The sequence below is a fragment of the Hemibagrus wyckioides genome, linkage group LG18 (assembly GCF_019097595.1).
Source record: "Hemibagrus wyckioides isolate EC202008001 linkage group LG18, SWU_Hwy_1.0, whole genome shotgun sequence".
Lineage (NCBI taxonomy): Eukaryota > Metazoa > Chordata > Actinopteri > Siluriformes > Bagridae > Hemibagrus > Hemibagrus wyckioides.
In genome coordinates, this window is record NC_080727.1 from 10744462 (window position 1) to 10762438 (window position 17977).

General features: G+C 39.3%; 1 protein-coding gene across 2 annotated transcripts in view; it reads left to right on the plus strand.

The window, feature by feature from the left end:
• dennd1a (DENN/MADD domain containing 1A) overlaps positions 1-17977 on the plus strand; it is a 46575-nt gene that overhangs the window by 16544 nt on the left and 12054 nt on the right. For both annotated transcript variants that reach the window (XM_058415926.1, XM_058415927.1), the window contains exons 8-19: positions 645-698; positions 959-1069; positions 3751-3851; positions 4800-4845; positions 7423-7524; positions 7654-7779; positions 10202-10303; positions 10381-10468; positions 12804-12844; positions 12919-12990; positions 13411-13467; positions 13554-13673. In XM_058415926.1, coding sequence (XP_058271909.1) covers positions 645-698; positions 959-1069; positions 3751-3851; positions 4800-4845; positions 7423-7524; positions 7654-7779; positions 10202-10303; positions 10381-10468; positions 12804-12844; positions 12919-12990; positions 13411-13467; positions 13554-13673 — 1020 coding nt within the window. The remainder of the gene's footprint in view (positions 1-644; positions 699-958; positions 1070-3750; positions 3852-4799; positions 4846-7422; positions 7525-7653; positions 7780-10201; positions 10304-10380; positions 10469-12803; positions 12845-12918; positions 12991-13410; positions 13468-13553; positions 13674-17977) is intronic.

Below are 17977 nucleotides of genomic sequence, written 5' to 3' on the forward strand. Positions count from 1 at the left end.
AATTTAGCCATGCTGTTTGTTCTGTGAGAGAAAGCATGTGCTTTCTCTGAGGTTTTTCATTGCATCATGGTTCCATTAGTTATGGCATGTTGTCCAGGCCCTGAAGCAGCAAAGCATCCCCACATCATCACAAACCCACCACCTTTTTGACTGTTATGGTATGATGTTATTGAGTAAAGAATTACTCAATAAGGAATACCCAAGCATTCCCATTGAGCGCTGTGTTAGCTTTACACCAGATATATTCTATGTCTTTCTCATATCCATGTTGTCAGTGTCTATATCGGTCTAACCTATGAATTTCCACTTTTGACTGATCAGTACATAAAAACATTCTCCTAAAAGACTTAGAGGGTCATCAAAGCGTTCTTTGGCAAATGTTAAACAAGCCTTTATTTTCCTCCATTTTGGAAGTGTTTTTTTCTTGCATCACTCCCGTTGATTTCTGTTCTCTTGCTGATTGCAGAACTTTTGTTTTTTTAAACAGCCTTAGAATCGATAGCCATAGCTTGTAGAGTCTTTAAAATGTTCACCCAGTTTTAAGTCCTAAGCACTTCTTTTGAGCTATAGAATAAAAATCCATTCCAATAAAAAATATTGCTCACTAAATTTTGCTTCATTTTTTGCTTCTTCTCAATCTCTAGCATGCCTGTTTCACTGTGCCTGATCTAAGGGAGCTGCCAAGTATTCCTGAAAATGTGAGTTGTTAAACATAATATAAAGATAAAAAACACACTGACCATATACAAAAATGCAGAACTGCACATCAGACACTCTTAAACAATGCTCACTGCATGTCACACACAAAATCACTATTGAGTTTTTAAGTTTTAGAAGGATTGTAAAAGTGTGTCCAGGTCTCGGTTCCAACCCTGCACAAATTCCCCTTCTGTGTGTTAAGTTTAGCACATTACCATTTCTGTTTCAGTAACTGAAAATATTTGTTTATTTGTTTCAGAGAAACCTGGCTGAGTATTTTGTAGCGGTAGATGTAAACAATATGCTTCATCTGTATGCAAGCATGCTGCACGAACGAAGAGTCCTAATTAGCTCCAGCAGTTTAAGCACTGTGAGTGTAACCTTTCTTTTCTTTGTATCATCATTGTATTCTATCTACACTGCAAAAAGCATATGTTATTTTATTAGGTTGGAATGCTGAAACATTTAAGAAGTATAAATTGATTATTAATATTGTGTGAAAATATAGTTTTCAGCTTTGATTGCAATAGAAGTGCAGTCACAGACAAACTGTGGTTGCTCAGTGTGGGTGCCATGGCACTGAATGACCTGCCAGACACTGATGCTCAGAAAGAAGCTAGACTGAATGACTGAATATTTTTTATTTAGATAGAAAGAAACAGATTTTTATTGAGCATGAAATTGTTGTTACAGCAGCATAACAATAAAATTAAAAGCAGAAACAGATATACAAAAACACTGAAAAAAAACAGAAAAACAATTTGAATATTAAATGAAGATAGGCATGACATTCAATAAGAGAAATAATAATAAATAATTAAAAACAAAATGAAAATTTGTAGTTTGATCATCTATCACAGAGTTTATTATTATATTGTGTTATTGTGAATGGTAAGAATGATTGCCTGATTTTTGGCAGCAGAGCAGAATGAGTCTTTGTATTATGTCAAGAAGGGGGTTAGTCTTGAAGCTTTGCTTCCTAGAACAAATTAAAAGAAAAAATGAATTGGCTGCTATGCATTGATTGTTGATATGGAGAAATATGGCAATATTTGAGTGCATGGTGTCCTTTGATGGACTGACATTCCATCTAGGGTGTATTCCCCTCTCACTTCCAGGCTTCAAATCATTCATGTCTTTGACAAACGGTTACTGAAGATCACAGGTCATTTTTCATCAATGAGCTTTGGCCGCCCATGACCCTGTCAACAGGGCAAATTGTGATGGCAACAGTATGTGTTGTGTGTATATATATATATATATATATATATACATATATATATGCACATAGAAATTATATGCATAATATATATATATATGCACATAGAAATTCACTATTAAAAACTATTTCACTATTAAAAATAACAATTTACGATTTGATTTGACCAAACATTTAATGAGATCTCTGATAATGCATAAGGTAATAATGCATTGGACAGTTATTGAACCAATTTTGGTAGTTTCAGTAATCTCCTTAGATTTTTCTTTGCTTGATGCAGACCAATAATTTGACCCTTCTGAAGCAGAGTAACCTCTTTTATATGTTGTAGAATCAGCAACTAGGTGAGAGTGAATTGAGGAGACATGAGGCAGACGTGCATCAACTCTATCGGTTTACTTTCGTTTTTCAGATTGTTAACTATGCACACACACAACTCGCCATGTTCAGCGCTGTCTTTCTCCACTCCACTCTCTTTTTCAATCCTGCTGTATCTTTTCTCTGACTGATAGCTTTCAACTAATATACAGCATGAGATGCTTCTCCCCCTCCACCACCTGGGACAACACAGCACCCAACCCCATATCCGACGCGTCGGTCTGCAAAATAGTAGGGGGTGCAAGATTGAAAGGGGTGAAGAGTCAGGCAAATGTAATGACAGTCTACCACAGCATGCGTTTCATTGCTCCATCCACTGGATGGGAGCTGGTGAGATCAGTCAGCTGGCTGGTGTTGTCTGAATAGTTACTGTAATAGCCAGTCAGCCCCATGAGTTTTAGCAATTTGTGGCCACACCTGCCCATGACCCAAGTGGAAGCCCAGTTAGCATACTTCCCCCCCATCCAGTCCAACTTTTTTGGATTGGCCATGAGTCCCGCCAGCCTTAAGAAAACTCACAACAACCCTCAGGTTGAGCCGCTGAATCTTTGCTGGGGCTCTGAACAGACTGAACAGAAGTATTACAAATTAGTGTTAGCCAAACAGAGTGAAAAGGCTGTTTTTCAGGGGGCATTGTAGTTAAGGGTATCTGTCCCTTTCATAAATCCAGTGTCAAGTAAAAACATGCCATGCCTAGTCACTTGAGCAGCATCAAATTTAGTCTCAATTTACACAGCATCACACTGACCCATCAGACTTGAGCACCTCTCCTTGATTAAACCCATTTTGGTGCATGGCCTGAAGTTTTTCATTTTTTTGTGTTTAGGCAAAAGGTAGGCACATGTGCACACCACAACCCCTTTGGTGGATCGCATTGGGGATCCTGACCAAGGCACCGACCTCCATCGGGCGCTTGCCTTAAATGTAACCGATTGAGTCCTATCTTTGTGAGTGGGAGGTGGGTGGTTTCTGTTAGGGTGGCGGCTGGAGTGTACCCTCTTGGAGTAAGCCTCAAGTAGGTGAGATTGATTCGAGGAGACATCAGGCAAAGGCGTGTCAACTCTCTCTTTATCTTTATTGGTTTACTTGCAATACACACACACGCACACAACTTGGCGTGTTCAGCACTCTTTCTTCCCCCACTTTTCTCTGCATTCTGCCTATGTTCACTGCATGAGAGAGAGAGAACACATGGGTAGATCAGTTATTTGCAGTTTCATAAACTTTATCAAATTCTCTCCTGGCTACGCCTTCATTCACAAACTGGCACTCAACCATGCCTCCTCTCCCACGTGTGTGTCTGTGTGTGTCTGTGTGTGTCTGTGTGTGTCTGTGTGTGTCTGTGTGTGTCTGTGTGTGTCTGTGTGTGTCTGTGTGTGTCTGTGTGTGTCTGTGTGTGTCTGTGTGTGTCTGTGTGTGTGAAGATCTCTCTCAGTTCTCTTTTTCTCTCTTAGTTAACGGCATGTGTCCATGCAGCAGCAGCCATGTTGTATCCCATGTACTGGCAGCATGTTTACATCCCAGTGCTACCACAGCATCTTCTAGACTACTGCTGGTAAGAACATGTGTATACACACAGACACGACAATAACAGAACACTACAACATACGTAGCCATTGATTAGTAGGTATGATTGTAATTTCAAGTCAGAACACACAGTGCATAATTTATAGCTGACAAGACAAAACAAACAAACAATTATTATATATTAAAATAACCCAATTCAGCAACATGGTGCTTAATACTCGTTGAACATTAAATAGACAGTAATTGGCATACTATGTACACATGTAAAGTAATTGCACTAAAATTTGACAATAAAAATAGTTGGTAGGTCTGTTATGAAGCATGCTGTGGTGCACTACACCTCATTTATTTAAAAAAAAATGATCGACTTGACAGAGCAATCTGGGTGTAAATGTCAGGAAATTAAAGCTGAAGCTCTGATCTATCATCTCATTCGACTTTTCATCTTGAATGAACTTCACTGTTGTCATTGTGCATACTGAACAGAGAAATACAAAACAATGAAATGTAGTTGGCAGCTGTTTAGACGTCTTATATTAGAAATGAGTTGTTAAATAGTAATAAGAGAAAAGAATATGTAAACAATATAAACAGTAGTGCAGTGACAGCTTAGTGTTGTAAGCGATATAGTGCAAGCTTGATGTCTGTTGAAAACAGTATGTGTGCGATGTAAACATTACAGACATTTTAATTGTTCTTAGCAATATAAACTTCAGTGCAGCATGCTATATTATAATAAGGCGAGACTGTGCAAAAGCCAGTACCTTATACAACAACAGTATTGCACGCGAGTTTTATGAATTGTAATTCATTCTGTATACTAGACTGTATTGTAATCAGAACACTCTGGCAGATAGTATGGATGAAATGTCTTCAGTGTATGTAATAGACTGCATGGATCTATTGTAAAACTACTACTACAGTGAGTGTGTTCATGCATAATTATAACTTTTTCCTTTCTCTCTCTTTATACTAGTGCTCCTATGCCATACCTTATAGGAGTCCACTCCAGCCTGATGGAGGTAAGACCATTCCTAACTAGTCTAATCTCTTTAGTCTGCTAATGAGTACTCATAGTGCTCAAAGGGACTGGTTATATTATCTAAGGAGATCAGTATAAAAATTCAACCATTTAGAGCTTTAAAAATCACAACCAACAATTTGTAACTAGATTTGCATTTGCATACACAGTGCTAGAAAAAAATTAGAAAGTACAGTGCAGGTCTTCCATTGCTATATTGATCCAGTTATTTTGGGAGTTGGGTTAAATAGTCATCAGGGTGGTGTTTATATTTGGGTTTTGGAGCGATTAGAGGTCATAGCACTAGGAGCAGAGAGGAAGAGTGTCACAAATACCTTTGATTTCACTCACTCAAGGGAGCAGTGGAATCAGGCTGAGATTGCAGAGTGTCTTTAACAACGACAGGTTCAGATTTAGCCTGTGTCTCAGCTACAACTTCCTTCTAGATTTCTGGTGTTCCCTATCCCAAATTGGTTTTTATTTCAAGCCCCTCCTTTATTGCTTTGGTCATAGACTCGGAGTCCCATTCTGTCCTTCAGTCCACCTCGCTAGATTATCAATTAAAGGTTGGACAGAAATACCATAACCACGATTATACATCCAATTATGGAGAGTTTGCTTAGACTGGCCACATCCACCCATTGTTAAACTACACAAAGACAAGACAGACAGACAACAGAGTTAGAGGAGCTTAAGCAGTGCAAACAGCAGGAGAAAGTAAAGTTTTATGTTTAATGTGTGAACGGCCTCCTGGCAGAGTAGGGAACGAACAAATCTCCTGGAGGACCAGGGGAAAAAACAGAACCTCCCTGTGAACTGGGGAACAAACAGAACTGAGGATTAACAACTAATCAGCTCCTTTCAGTTATTCTTTATGCAATTCATGTGCCAATAATTCTGTCAAGAATGACAGAACCACTGCAGGTTAAGATCATGAAATTTGTGTAAACCTGAGATAACACAGAATATGACCAGATGGAAGCAGATACAAAGAAGACTTTTCCTCTGACACCGTCCACCCAGTTATATCCTGGATGAGCCCTCAGAGAGCTGTTAGAATTTTTGCGTTCATTCAGAGAAGTTGTTGCGCTGCTACTGCTACATCTGAGCTAAATTCAGGGAAGAGATTGCCAAAAAATATGCAGTGACCATGCTTGAATAGCAGAACTCTTCAAACATAAACAGGGAGTATTTATACAGAAGAAATTTGTAGTATTCAGTGTTATCCATTGATAAGCAAAAGACATCAGCAGAAAACAGACTTGGTGGTTTACACATTTACTGATGGTTTGACAAGTTCATTACGAAGTTTTGGGCTTGGCGAATCATTATCAGAACAGAAGAGAAAGAATGTCAAGGACAAATCAAAGGATATCACGGTAATAGACAAGGTCATAGACATAGTCATCTCATCCGTCAGCTTCAGCTATACGTGGATAGTAAGTAGGATTCCCACACCGGCACAAGCCCCAACAACATCCAGAGAGGCATTCATCAGATGCTCAACTTGATTTGCTCACACCTACAATCCTGACAAAACCAAATCTACCAAATAAATCTACTAAATAATTCTACCAAATCTAAAACCTGATCAACAAACAAAACAATAATTATATCTACCATCTACATTCTGACTCATGAGCAAAAATGATGACTTCATCTCAGAAATCAAAAACTATCATCCTACAGCAGACTCGCTGAAGTTACACAGGGAAGAGACTGGGGGGATGCTAATTTGGTACAAGTCAGTTATGGCCTGCTCCATCAAAATAATTAAAATAAAGCTATTTTTACAGTATTGTGCAAAATTTTAGAATGCCATCAAAATCGTAAATGAACAGAAGAGAAATTCAAATCATATCAATATTTGGTGTGACCAAGCTTTGCCTGCAAAACAGCTTCAATTCTTCTAGGTACACTTGCACACAGTTTTTGAAGGAACTCACCATGCATCACTTCCAGGACTCATTGTTCTTCTCGATGCTGAAGATAGTTCTTAATGACATTAGCTGTATGTTTGGGTTTGTTTTCCTGAATAAATTTGGGGCTACCTACCTGATGGTATTGCATGATGGATAAATATCTGCCTCAGCATTGACGATACCATTAATCCTTACCAAATTTCCAAGTCCATTTGCAGAAATGCAGCCCAAAACTTGCATCACTGTTACCTGGAGACAGTTTGATTTCTTTGCATGTGTGGATTTCATGGGTTGTTACCAACTTCTTGTGAAAATTTCATGTCAATAGCATCTTATCTTAATCAAATATATTTATTGAGAAATATGGTGACATGTTCAGAAAACAGAAAGCCTTAATACTCAATGTTTTGCTTACTCGGATAATCTTATCTGGATGCTGTAGACATGCTTCTTTTAGTAAGGGTTGCTGTAATGATTTGTAAAGACTATCACAAAGCTCTACTCATGACTCAATAAATATATTTACAATAAAATAATTTGAGAATCTGTGGCACTTCAATTTGCAGTCAACAAACAACCTGAATAAACTAGAGCAAAGGTGCCTTAACTTCCAGTCATTCATAAAATGGAATTTGCGTATGTGTGTGTTTTTGCAGAGGGTGCGGGTAATGGCTTTAGATGATGTTGTAATTCTAAATGTGGATAGTAACACGTTAGAGACTCCATTTGATGATCTACAGAACCTTCCTAATGATGTGGTGAGAGAATACACAAGCACATACACTTGCTTCCTTACATTAATTTTAGAAATTTAAATAGATCTTGTATTAATTTTAAATAATTAAATAATTAGAAACCCTTGCATATACTGTGTGTGTATTTTGAAGGTATCGGCTCTGAAGAATCGTCTGAAAAAAGTATCTACTACAATGGGAGATGGGGCAGCTAGAGCTTTCTTGAAATCACAGGCCGCACTGTTTGGAAGCTACAGGAGTGCTCTACGCATAGAACCGGTAAAACACAAACGCTAGTGCTACCTAAATCTACAGTAGAGTTCGTAAATTAGCAGATTGTGAACTGAGAAAATAACTTCAGCTGACCAAACTGAGTACTTGAAGAAATATGGTAGTAGAGGTAGAGCTGATAAATATATAGATACATGTATTTAGCTAAGAACAGCTTAGATTGTCATCATTTTTCTCTTAGAAAATGTATTATTTGTTATTTCTTTTCTTCACTCTCTCTCTCTCTGTCTCTCTCTCTCTCTCTCTCTCTCTCTCCATTCAGCCTCAAACTCAAATGTTTTAGTATTTATGCTATTAGCATGTAACCTTCTGTTTACCTTTAGGATTGTCTTGTTAGTAATGCTGGGTTGATCATATGCACACACTCACACACACAACTAGGAATGCAATATTTTGTCACCTTCATTACTATTGTTATGCCTATTGAAAACCTCTGGAATGTCATCAAGAGGAAGATGGATGGTCACAAACCATCAAGCAAAGCTGAGCTGCTTGAGTGGTATAAAGTTCCCCAACAGCAATGTGAAAAACTGGTGGAGAGCATGGAGCCAAAACACATGCAAATCAGGGTTATTCCACCAAATACTGATTTCTTAATGTTACAAATTATTTGCATTTTTTATTTGTGTTTTATTTGAGTTATTAAAGCTCTGCAAATACTGCATGATCTTGGGTTATTTTGATGTCTTGTCATTTCCTAAATATACACTCTAAATAACAATAGTTATATTTTGAATTTAGGAAAAATATTGTCAGGAGTTCACAAAAAAATGAAACAAAACTGTTCATCTCACCAATACATGTACCTGTAAGAAAAAAACATAAGAAACTGATTATTTTGCAGTGGTCTCTTTATTTTTTTTCCAGAGCTGTATATTATTTTAAAAATTATATATTATATAAATTTATTAGGTGGCACGGTGGCTTAGTGTTTAGCACGTTTGCCTCGCACCTCCAGCGTCCGGGGTTCGAGTCTCGCTCCCGGTCACTGTGTGTGTGGAGTTTGCATGTTCTCCCCGTGCTTGGTGGGTTTCCTCCGGGCGATCCGGTTTCCTCCCACAGTTCAAAGACATGCTTCTAGGCTGATTGAAATCTCTAAATTGCCCGTAGTGTGTGTGAGTGAATGTGTGTGTGTGTGCCCTGGGTTGGTTTGGCACTCCATCCATGGTGTATCAAGCCTTGATGCCTGAGATAGGCACAGGCTCCCCGTGACCCGATGATATATCGGATAAGCGGTACAGACAATGAAATGAAATGAAATTATTTTATTATATACAGCGCCCTCCACAATTATTGGCACTCCTGGTTAAGATGTGTTCTTAGGCTTCTAATAAATTCATTTTTTTAAACAATATAAAACCACAATGCAAAAAAAAAGAAAAATCTATCCTTTAATTGAAGTACAATTATTATATATATTATAGTTCATGATGCCATGCACTCTAACAAGGTTCCCAGGGTCTTTGGAAGAGAAACAGGCCCACGGCATCACAGATCCTCCACCATACTTCACAGTGGGCATGAGGTACTTTTACGCATACTCATCTTTTGTTTTACGCCAGACCCACTTAGAGTGTTTGTTGACCAAAAGCTTAGTCTCATCTAACCAAAGCACACGGTCCCAGTTGAAGTCCCAGTACCCCTTAGCAAACTCCAGATGTTTACGTTCATGATTGTAGGTGAGAAAAGGCTTTTTCCTTGCATTCCTCCCAAACAGCTTGTTGGAATGTAGATAGCGTCTGATGGTTGTTATGGAGACTTTGTGACCCCAAGATGCCACTCTTTGATGCAGTTCTCTAACAGTGAGCTTTGGAGATTTTTTTTTTTTTTTACTTCTCTTACCATCCTCCTCACTGTACTAAGATAAACTTGGGTCCTCGTCCAGCCTTGTTTGTCACTGTTCCAGTTGTTTTAAACTTCTTAATGATTCGTCTGACTGTAGATTTGGGCAAGTTTAGGTGAGTGGCTATTTTCTTGTAGCCATTGCCTGACTTATGAAGGTCAACACACATCTGCCTTACTTGAATTGGGTGTTCTCTTGTCTTTCCCATGTGGATACGAGAAATAGGCCTTTGTGTCATGCCATATTTGTACCCCAGAGAAACAAAAGTTTCTGGATACTCTGATCAACTTTAAAAACTACAGTAAAAATTACAAAAATGCTTCAATTAAAAACTGTTATTTTTTAGTAATGGATTTTTTTTGTATTTTTTTTTAATTCACTTTTAAAAAAACAGTTTAAAGTTTAGGTTTTTTGTACAATTTTCAGTGTGAATAATATAATTTATTATAAGCCTAAGAACACATCTTAACCAAGGGTGCCAATAATTGTGGAGGGTGCTGTGTTGTGTGTGTGTGTGTGTATATTTATATATGTATACACATGACCCCATATATTTTTTGTTTTCAGGATGAGCCAATAACATTCAATGAGGATGCATTCATCACACACAGATCTAACACAATGAGACAGTTTCTCCAGAATGCCACACAGCTTCAGCTCTTTAAACAAGTATGCAAATACAATGTACATACAGTTGTACATACTATGTATATTTCTAAGTTTCTATGTGCTAATAAAATGCTTAGTTTATAGATGGACGTTTGGAATTACTGAACTCTGGTGAAGGCTTCAATGATGTTTTTGAGGAGGAGATTAATATGGGAGAATATGCTGGTGAGGATATTTTAAAATACACACAGATTTATTATTATTATCATTATTAAATGTGAATCCTACCATTAAGCCCATTAGATACATTAGGAAGACTTGAAAAGGCACCAATGGCAGCTCTTTAAGCATGGTCTGTGAATAATGGCTTTGAGATATATACAGTATCTCACAAAAGTGAGTACACCCCTCACATTTTTGTAAATATCTGATTATATCTTTTCATCTGACAACACTGAAGAAATGACACAACTCTGCTACAATGTAAAGTAGTGAATATACAGCCTGTATAACAGTGTAAATTTGCTGTCCCCTCAAAATAACTCAACAAACACCCATTAATATCTAAACCGTTGGCAACAAAAGTGAGTGCACCCCTAAGTGGGCGGTCCAAATTGGGCCCAATTAGCCATTTACCCTCCCTGGTGTCATGTGACTCGTTATTGTTACAAGGTCTCAGGTATGAATGGGGAGCAGGTGTGTTAAATTTGGTGTTATCGCTCTCACACTTTCTCATACTGGTCACTGGAAGTTCAACATGGCACCTCATGGCAAAGAACTCTCTGAAGATCTGAAAAAAAAGAATTGTTGCTCTACATAAAGATGGCCTAGACTATAAGAAGATTGCCAAGTCCCTGAAACTGAGCTGCAGCATGGTGGGCAAGACCATTCAGCGGTTTTACAGGACAGGTTCCACTCAGAACAGGCCTCGCCATGGTCCACCAAAGAAGTTGAGTGCACGTGCTCAGTGTCATACACTACCAGTCAAAAGCTTGGACACACCTTCTAATTCCATGGTCTTTCCTGATGTTTATTTCTCTCTACATTGTAAAACAATGCCGAAGGCGGCCGAAATACACAATAATCTCATTTGAACAGTTGATATTGAGATATGTCTGCTACTGATGCTCTGTAAAGCCTTCATAACGGCTCTAATCTGAGGTGTTGTTAATTGGTGATTTCTGAGGCTGGTAACTCTAAATGAACTTCTCCTCTGCAGCAGAGATAAATTTTGGTCTTGCTTTACTGGGATGGTCTTCATGTGAGCCAGTTTCATCATGGGGCTTGATGGGTTTTGCAAATGCACTTGACAATACTGTTCTTGCAAGAACTATTCCAGAACACCTGACCTTCATGTCTTAAAATAACAACTGACTGTTTTTTGTTGTCATTACATATGGATTACTTAAGTCCATGTGTATTATTTCATAGTTTTGAAATCTCCAGTATTGTTCAAGAATGTAGAAAATAAATCCCTAAACAAAAAACACTGAATTAAAAGTTGTGTCCAAACTTTTGACTGGTAGTGTATCTGGAGGTTGTCTTTTGTTGAAATAGATGTATGAGTGCTGCCAGCATTGCTGCAGAGGTTGAAGGGGTGGGGGGTCAGCTTGTCAGTGCTCAGACCATACGCCACACACTGCATCAAATTGGTCTGCATGGCTGTCGTCCCAGAAGGAAGCCTCTACTAAAGATGATGCACAAGAAAGCCCGCATACAGTTTGCTGAAGATAAGCAGACTAAGGACATGGCCAGAACCATGTCCTGTGGTCCGATGAGATCAAGATAAACTTATTTGGTTCAGATGGTGTCAAGCGTGTGTGGCGGCAACCAGGTGAGGAGTACAAAGACAAGTGTGTCTTGCCTACAGTCAAGCATGGTGGTGGGAGTGTCATGGTCTGGGCCTGCATGAGTGCTGCCGGCAATGGGGAGCTACAGTTCATTGAGGGAACCATGAATGCCAACATGTACTGTGACATACTGAAGCAGAGCATGATCCCCTCCCTTCAGAGACTGGGCCACAGGGCAGTATTCCAACATGATAACGAGCCCAAACACACCTCCAAGACGACCACTGCCTTGCTAAAGAAGCTGAGGGTAAAGGTATTGGACTGGCCAAGCATGTCTCCAGACCTAAACCCTAAGGTGGGGGAGCGCAAGGTCTCTAACATCCACCAACTCTGTGATGTCATCATGGAGGAGTGGAGGAGGACTCCAGTGGCATCCTGTGAAGTTCTGTTGAACTTCATGTACCAAGAGGGTACATGAGGCAGTGCTGGAAAATAATGGTGGCCACACAAAATATTGACACTTTGGGCCCAATTTGGACATTTCCACTTAGGGGTGTACTCACTTTTGTTGCCAACGGTTTAGACATTAATGGCTGTGTGTTGAGTTATTTTGAGGGGACAGCAAATTTATATTTCTATGTCATTTCTTCAGTGTTGTCACATGAAAAGGTATAATAAGATATTTACAAAAATGTGAGGGGTGTACTCACTTTTGTGAGATACTGTATATATAAATGTATAATATATATATTCTATCTTGTTTTATACAGGTAGTGATAAAGTATACCATCAATGGCTTCTCACATTTAAGGTTGGTGTACGTGTTTTTGCATGTCTTACATGTTCTGTATCAGCATGATTAAAAACCTTGCATTTCCTTCACAGAAAGGTGGTGGAGCCATCTTTAACACTGTGAAGACAAAAGCAAACCCTGCTATGAAGACTGTCTACAAGTTTGTAAGTCTATTATTTATGAAAGTATATATGATCTGCACTAGGTTCATATTATTATTTACATGCAATTCTAAAACACAAAGTATTTTTACAATATATAATGATTTTATTATGTTTATATTTAATGTGTCATTTTTGGTAGCTGTAGATGTTCTGCATCTGTAGACAGTTTATCGCCATATATATTTAAAGTTTCTTTTCAGGTTATGATAGACTGAGTTTAAGCCAAATGTGTAGTTATCCAGTAAAGAAGTCACTAGCTTCATTCTAATAGATTTTACTTTCAGGATACATGTCATATGTTAATTTTTAAGTATTGTATGATGCCTTATTTAGGCTTGTACTGGAATTCAATTACCTGCTTAGTTAGTTTTGATCATTTTTTCCATATTTCTATATCATACTGCTGTCTGTCTTTTGCAGGCAAAAGACCATGCGAAGATGGGTATCAAAGAAGTGAAGAGTCGTCTTAAGCAAAAAGTATACCCACGTATTTGACGGAAACACATGCACACACACATTCATATATGCCATAAAGACATGTATGACCCTATGACCTTTTGCAGGAGATGGCAGAGAACAGCATCTCAAGAGAGGACTCTACCTCCACCCATTCAGTGTCCACACAAAGAAAGGAAGCACACACCTGGGAACAGAGACGACCAATTACAGTGCACTTTGGACAGGTAGGCTGGACTTTCTGTTGACAACATTTAAGTGCAGAGGAAGACTCGAGAGGCAGGTGGAATTTTAACAGAGTTCTGGGCATGCCTTTATTTATACCTCTGTTTTCAACACATTTTCCAAAGCTTATGAAAAAAGACAAACCAACAGAAAAGGGAGCAGCATCATGGCTTTCAGCCTGTTCAAATTCAGACTCCTCTGTGTGTGTGTCTGTGTGTGTGTGTGTCTGTGTCTTTGTCTGTGTTTGTGTTTGTGTCTGTGTGTGTCTGTCTGTTTGTGTGTCTGTCTGTTTGTGTGTGTGAGCTGAGTGGTTGTCTGCCTATTACATCATTCACACTCTCTCCTGTTATGGCCAGTAGAAAATAGTATAATAAACAATGAAGTAAAAGAAATTGAACAAGAAAATTGTTCTAAAAAAGAAAGGCTAGTGGAAACTATTGGTGTGTGCACTATTAGGTAATACCATTCATTATATTAATTATAAATAAAAGGGTTTTTTATGAATGCATCTATTTGTTTAATTCCATATTATTGGGAGAAACAGAATTAGCCAATTGGTATGATACATTTTTCCTGTTTCAGTTTGAAAGTTACTAGCCAGATACTAGCTACACTATAAGCACAGAGATTTCAAGGTGAGAGCTGGCAAAGTAGCTGCTGGAGTTTACTGGGTATAACCTTTTCCCCCTATTATTATGTTATGTTATTTTAATAATTTTCAGTGGAGCCTTAAATGTATTTTATGGCATACTAATTAATGTGGAAACATTATTTTACAGTAGAATGTGGCTTAAATAATTACATTACATATCAAACAGCATCAGCAGACTCGGATGCTCAGACCCCATTTCATTGCACAGTATGGTAAACAAACAGGACTTCAAAGGTCGTGACTTAATGTAGTTCACAATTTTGACAGCTTGTTCTAATGCTACAGTCATGTCTGGGGGCATTGCTTTTGCAATGAGTGCTTCGTAGTGCAGCATGCAGTTTTGGTTCTTGCCCATAGTTGCCAGGCCTTTTACTTTTCCAGTCATAAACGCTGCTCTGTCTTTGAAAATACTATGACACATGCCCCAGTTGAGACCACGTTCACTGCAATCTGTAGAATCATCAATTTGGAGTGCAAATTTGCCACTTTTATTTAGTTTTCCAGTTTGTTGTGTTTCTATATCAGCAGCCATGTCATCAATGTGACATTTAATCGTGTGGGCAGATAACGGTATTTTGTTGATTTCTTTGACAGTGTCCTCCCCTATCATTACACCTACAATTTTCTTGTTGGTTCTGTTTAACATTTTGTGCTTTTAGTCACTTGAAGTGATCTATGCTTTGCTGGACAAAACCGTGGTGTTTTATGTCTAAATGTCTCTTCAGCTTACTCTGTACCATCGCTGCATTTGATAGCTTTTCCCTGAAGACAAGGCATTTAGATGTGGGACAGCTAGCATCTCCGATCCATGTAAAACCGTAAGGCAGGTAGCTTTCACTGTACTGCCTGATTTTATTTTTTTTGGGTGGTAGTGGTTCCAGTTTGATGTCCATCGGTCTTCTGGGCTATGACATTTCTGCTTTTCTTTTGTTTAAACTTATAAATTTATCCATCTTCGCCCTATCCTGTCAATCATTGCATGAAACATAAAATTTAGCACGCACCAGTACAAAGGGAGGAGCTGAGCGGAGCGGGCGGGGCGATTCTCGAACGGTCCAATTGGCGGTATATAAATATTTAAACTTCAAAAATGTATGAAATATATCAGTGTTTTTTCGCTTACTTATTTTCATTTGGACATGTCCATATGTTGGTGTTTTGATATTTTTAAAAAAAATATATGCTATGAGATTTTTGGCACCCCTAGCCAGTTGTCATAGCACCCCAGGGTACTTTGGGAAGCACTGATTTAGCCAACTTTGTTATGATTAGACTGCTGGTGAATTCCTGTTAATTACATTTTTATTTTATTTTTTCTAATAACACATTCATTGAGGTGTACCAATTTTTGCTAGTTAAACAGAGATGAACTCTGCAGGATTGCGGCTCTCTAGGACCGAACTTGCCTACCTCTGGTCTAACCCAAACAGAGTGGGAAAAGGTCACTTTCTTGAGATACTGGAGTCAAGGGAAACTGGCAATACCTTTTTGTTAAAGCCAGTATCAACTAATAGCAAGCCACACCTGATGATCCAGCAGTTTATCAGTGTATGGCATTGAATTATCTAATGTATACACAGAACAGAACCAGCCCATCTGTTCTGGGCACCAAGACACCAAAGTATTCCCATCTCAAGCACAGCAAGCATAAACACTTCTTAAAGGGCACCTCTGGCGCCTCCCAGCTCCTCCCTCTTTGGAAGCATCATCCTGTCCTCATGGTTTAAGGAGACTGAGGTTGTGCCTTTCTAGTGCATCACCTCTTATCAGTTCTCCTGACATCATAATTGACTTCCACAACTAGGTGAGTGACCTTGCCAATTCGCAAATAATTTAGAGATCTTTGTGAGTAGTAAAATGAGGACATTATCCTCTGGTGGGAGTCCTCATAGCCAAGCTCCCAATATACAGTCAGGACAAACATTCCCAAGCCTGACGTACACTATATTGCCAAAAGTATTCGCTCACCCATCCAAATAATCAGAATCAGGTGTTCCAATCACTTCCATGGCCACAGGTGTATAAAATCAAGCACCTAGGCATGCAGACTGTTTTTACAAACATTTGTGAAAGAATGGGTCGCTCTCAGGAGTTCAGTGAATTCCAGCGTGGAACTGTGATAGGATGCCACCTGTGCAACAAATCCAGTCGTAAAATTTCCTTGCTCCTAAATATTCCACAGTCAACTGTCAGCTGTATTATAAGAACGTGGAAGTGTTTGGGAACGACAGCAACTCAGCCACGAAGTGGTAGGCCACGTAAACTGACGGAGCGGGGTCAGGGGATGCTGAGGCGCATAGTGTGAAGAGGTCGCCAACTTTCTGCAGAGTCAATCGCTACAGACCTCCAAACTTCATGTGGCCTTCAGATTAGCTCAAGAACAGTGCACAGAGAGCTTCATGGAATGGGTTTCCATGGCCGAGCAGCTGCATCCAAGCCATACATCACCAAGTGCAATGCAAAGCGTCGGATGCAGTGGTGTAAAGCACGCCGCCACTGGACTCTAGAGCAGTGGAGACGCGTTCTCTGGAGTGACGAATCGCGCTTCTCCATCTGGCAATCTGATGGACGAGTCTGGGTTTGGCGGTTGCCAGGAGAACGGTACTTGTCTGACTGCATTGTGCCAAGTGTAAAGTTTGGTGGAGAGGGGATTATGGTGTGGGGTTGTTTTTCAGGAGCTGGGCTTGGCCCCTTAGTTCCAGTGAAAGGAACTCTGAATGCTTCAGCATACCAAGACATTTTGGACAATTCCATGCTCCCAACTTTGTGGGAACAGTTTGGAGCTGGCCCCTTCCTCTTCCAACATGACTGTGCACCAGTGCACAAAGCAAGGTCCATAAAGACATGGATGACAGAGTCTGGTGTGGATGAACTTGACTGGCCTGCACAGAGTCCTGACCTCAACCCGATAGAACACCTTTGGGATGAATTAGAGCGGAGACTGAGAGCCAGGCCTTCTCGTCCAACATCAGTGTGTGACCTCACAAATGCGCTTCTGGAAGAATGCTCAAAAATTCCCATAAACACACTCCTACACCTTGTGGACAGCCTTCCCAGAAGAGTTGAAGCTGTTATAGCTGCAAAGGGTGGACAGACGTCATATTGAACCCTATGGATTAGGAATGGGATGTCACTTAAGTTCATATGCGAGTCAAGGCAGGTGAGCGAATACTTTTGGCAATATAGTGTATCATTCTCCTGTGATAGCAATCCCAAGGTGTTTCTTTTGTTCGTTAGGTTCCAAAGTTAATTTTTAATGATCCCCACTTCCATTTTTCTCTAACTAATAATGTTTAAGACGCATTCAGGAATTCAAACTGGGAGAACCCCATGGAAGCACTAGGGACCTCGCATACTGCAAACAGGGTTTAAGCCAATTATCCCAATTTCAAGTATCTCTGTGCATAATCACATAAATCAGTTTTTTTTTTTAACATTTAAATGTCGAGATGTTCAAGGAGGCACTGCTTCCAGATATTGCACTGCATAATCCACAATAACTAGCACAAACCTGTGCATGCACTTTTCTAATGCCCTGACAAGGTCTATACTATTTTTTTTTTGAAGGGGAACCATGTTTTAAGTGTAATGGCTACTTTTGGGGTGGCCAGCAGTTGACATTTGCATCAGGCAAATGCCCAGGCAATAAAAATG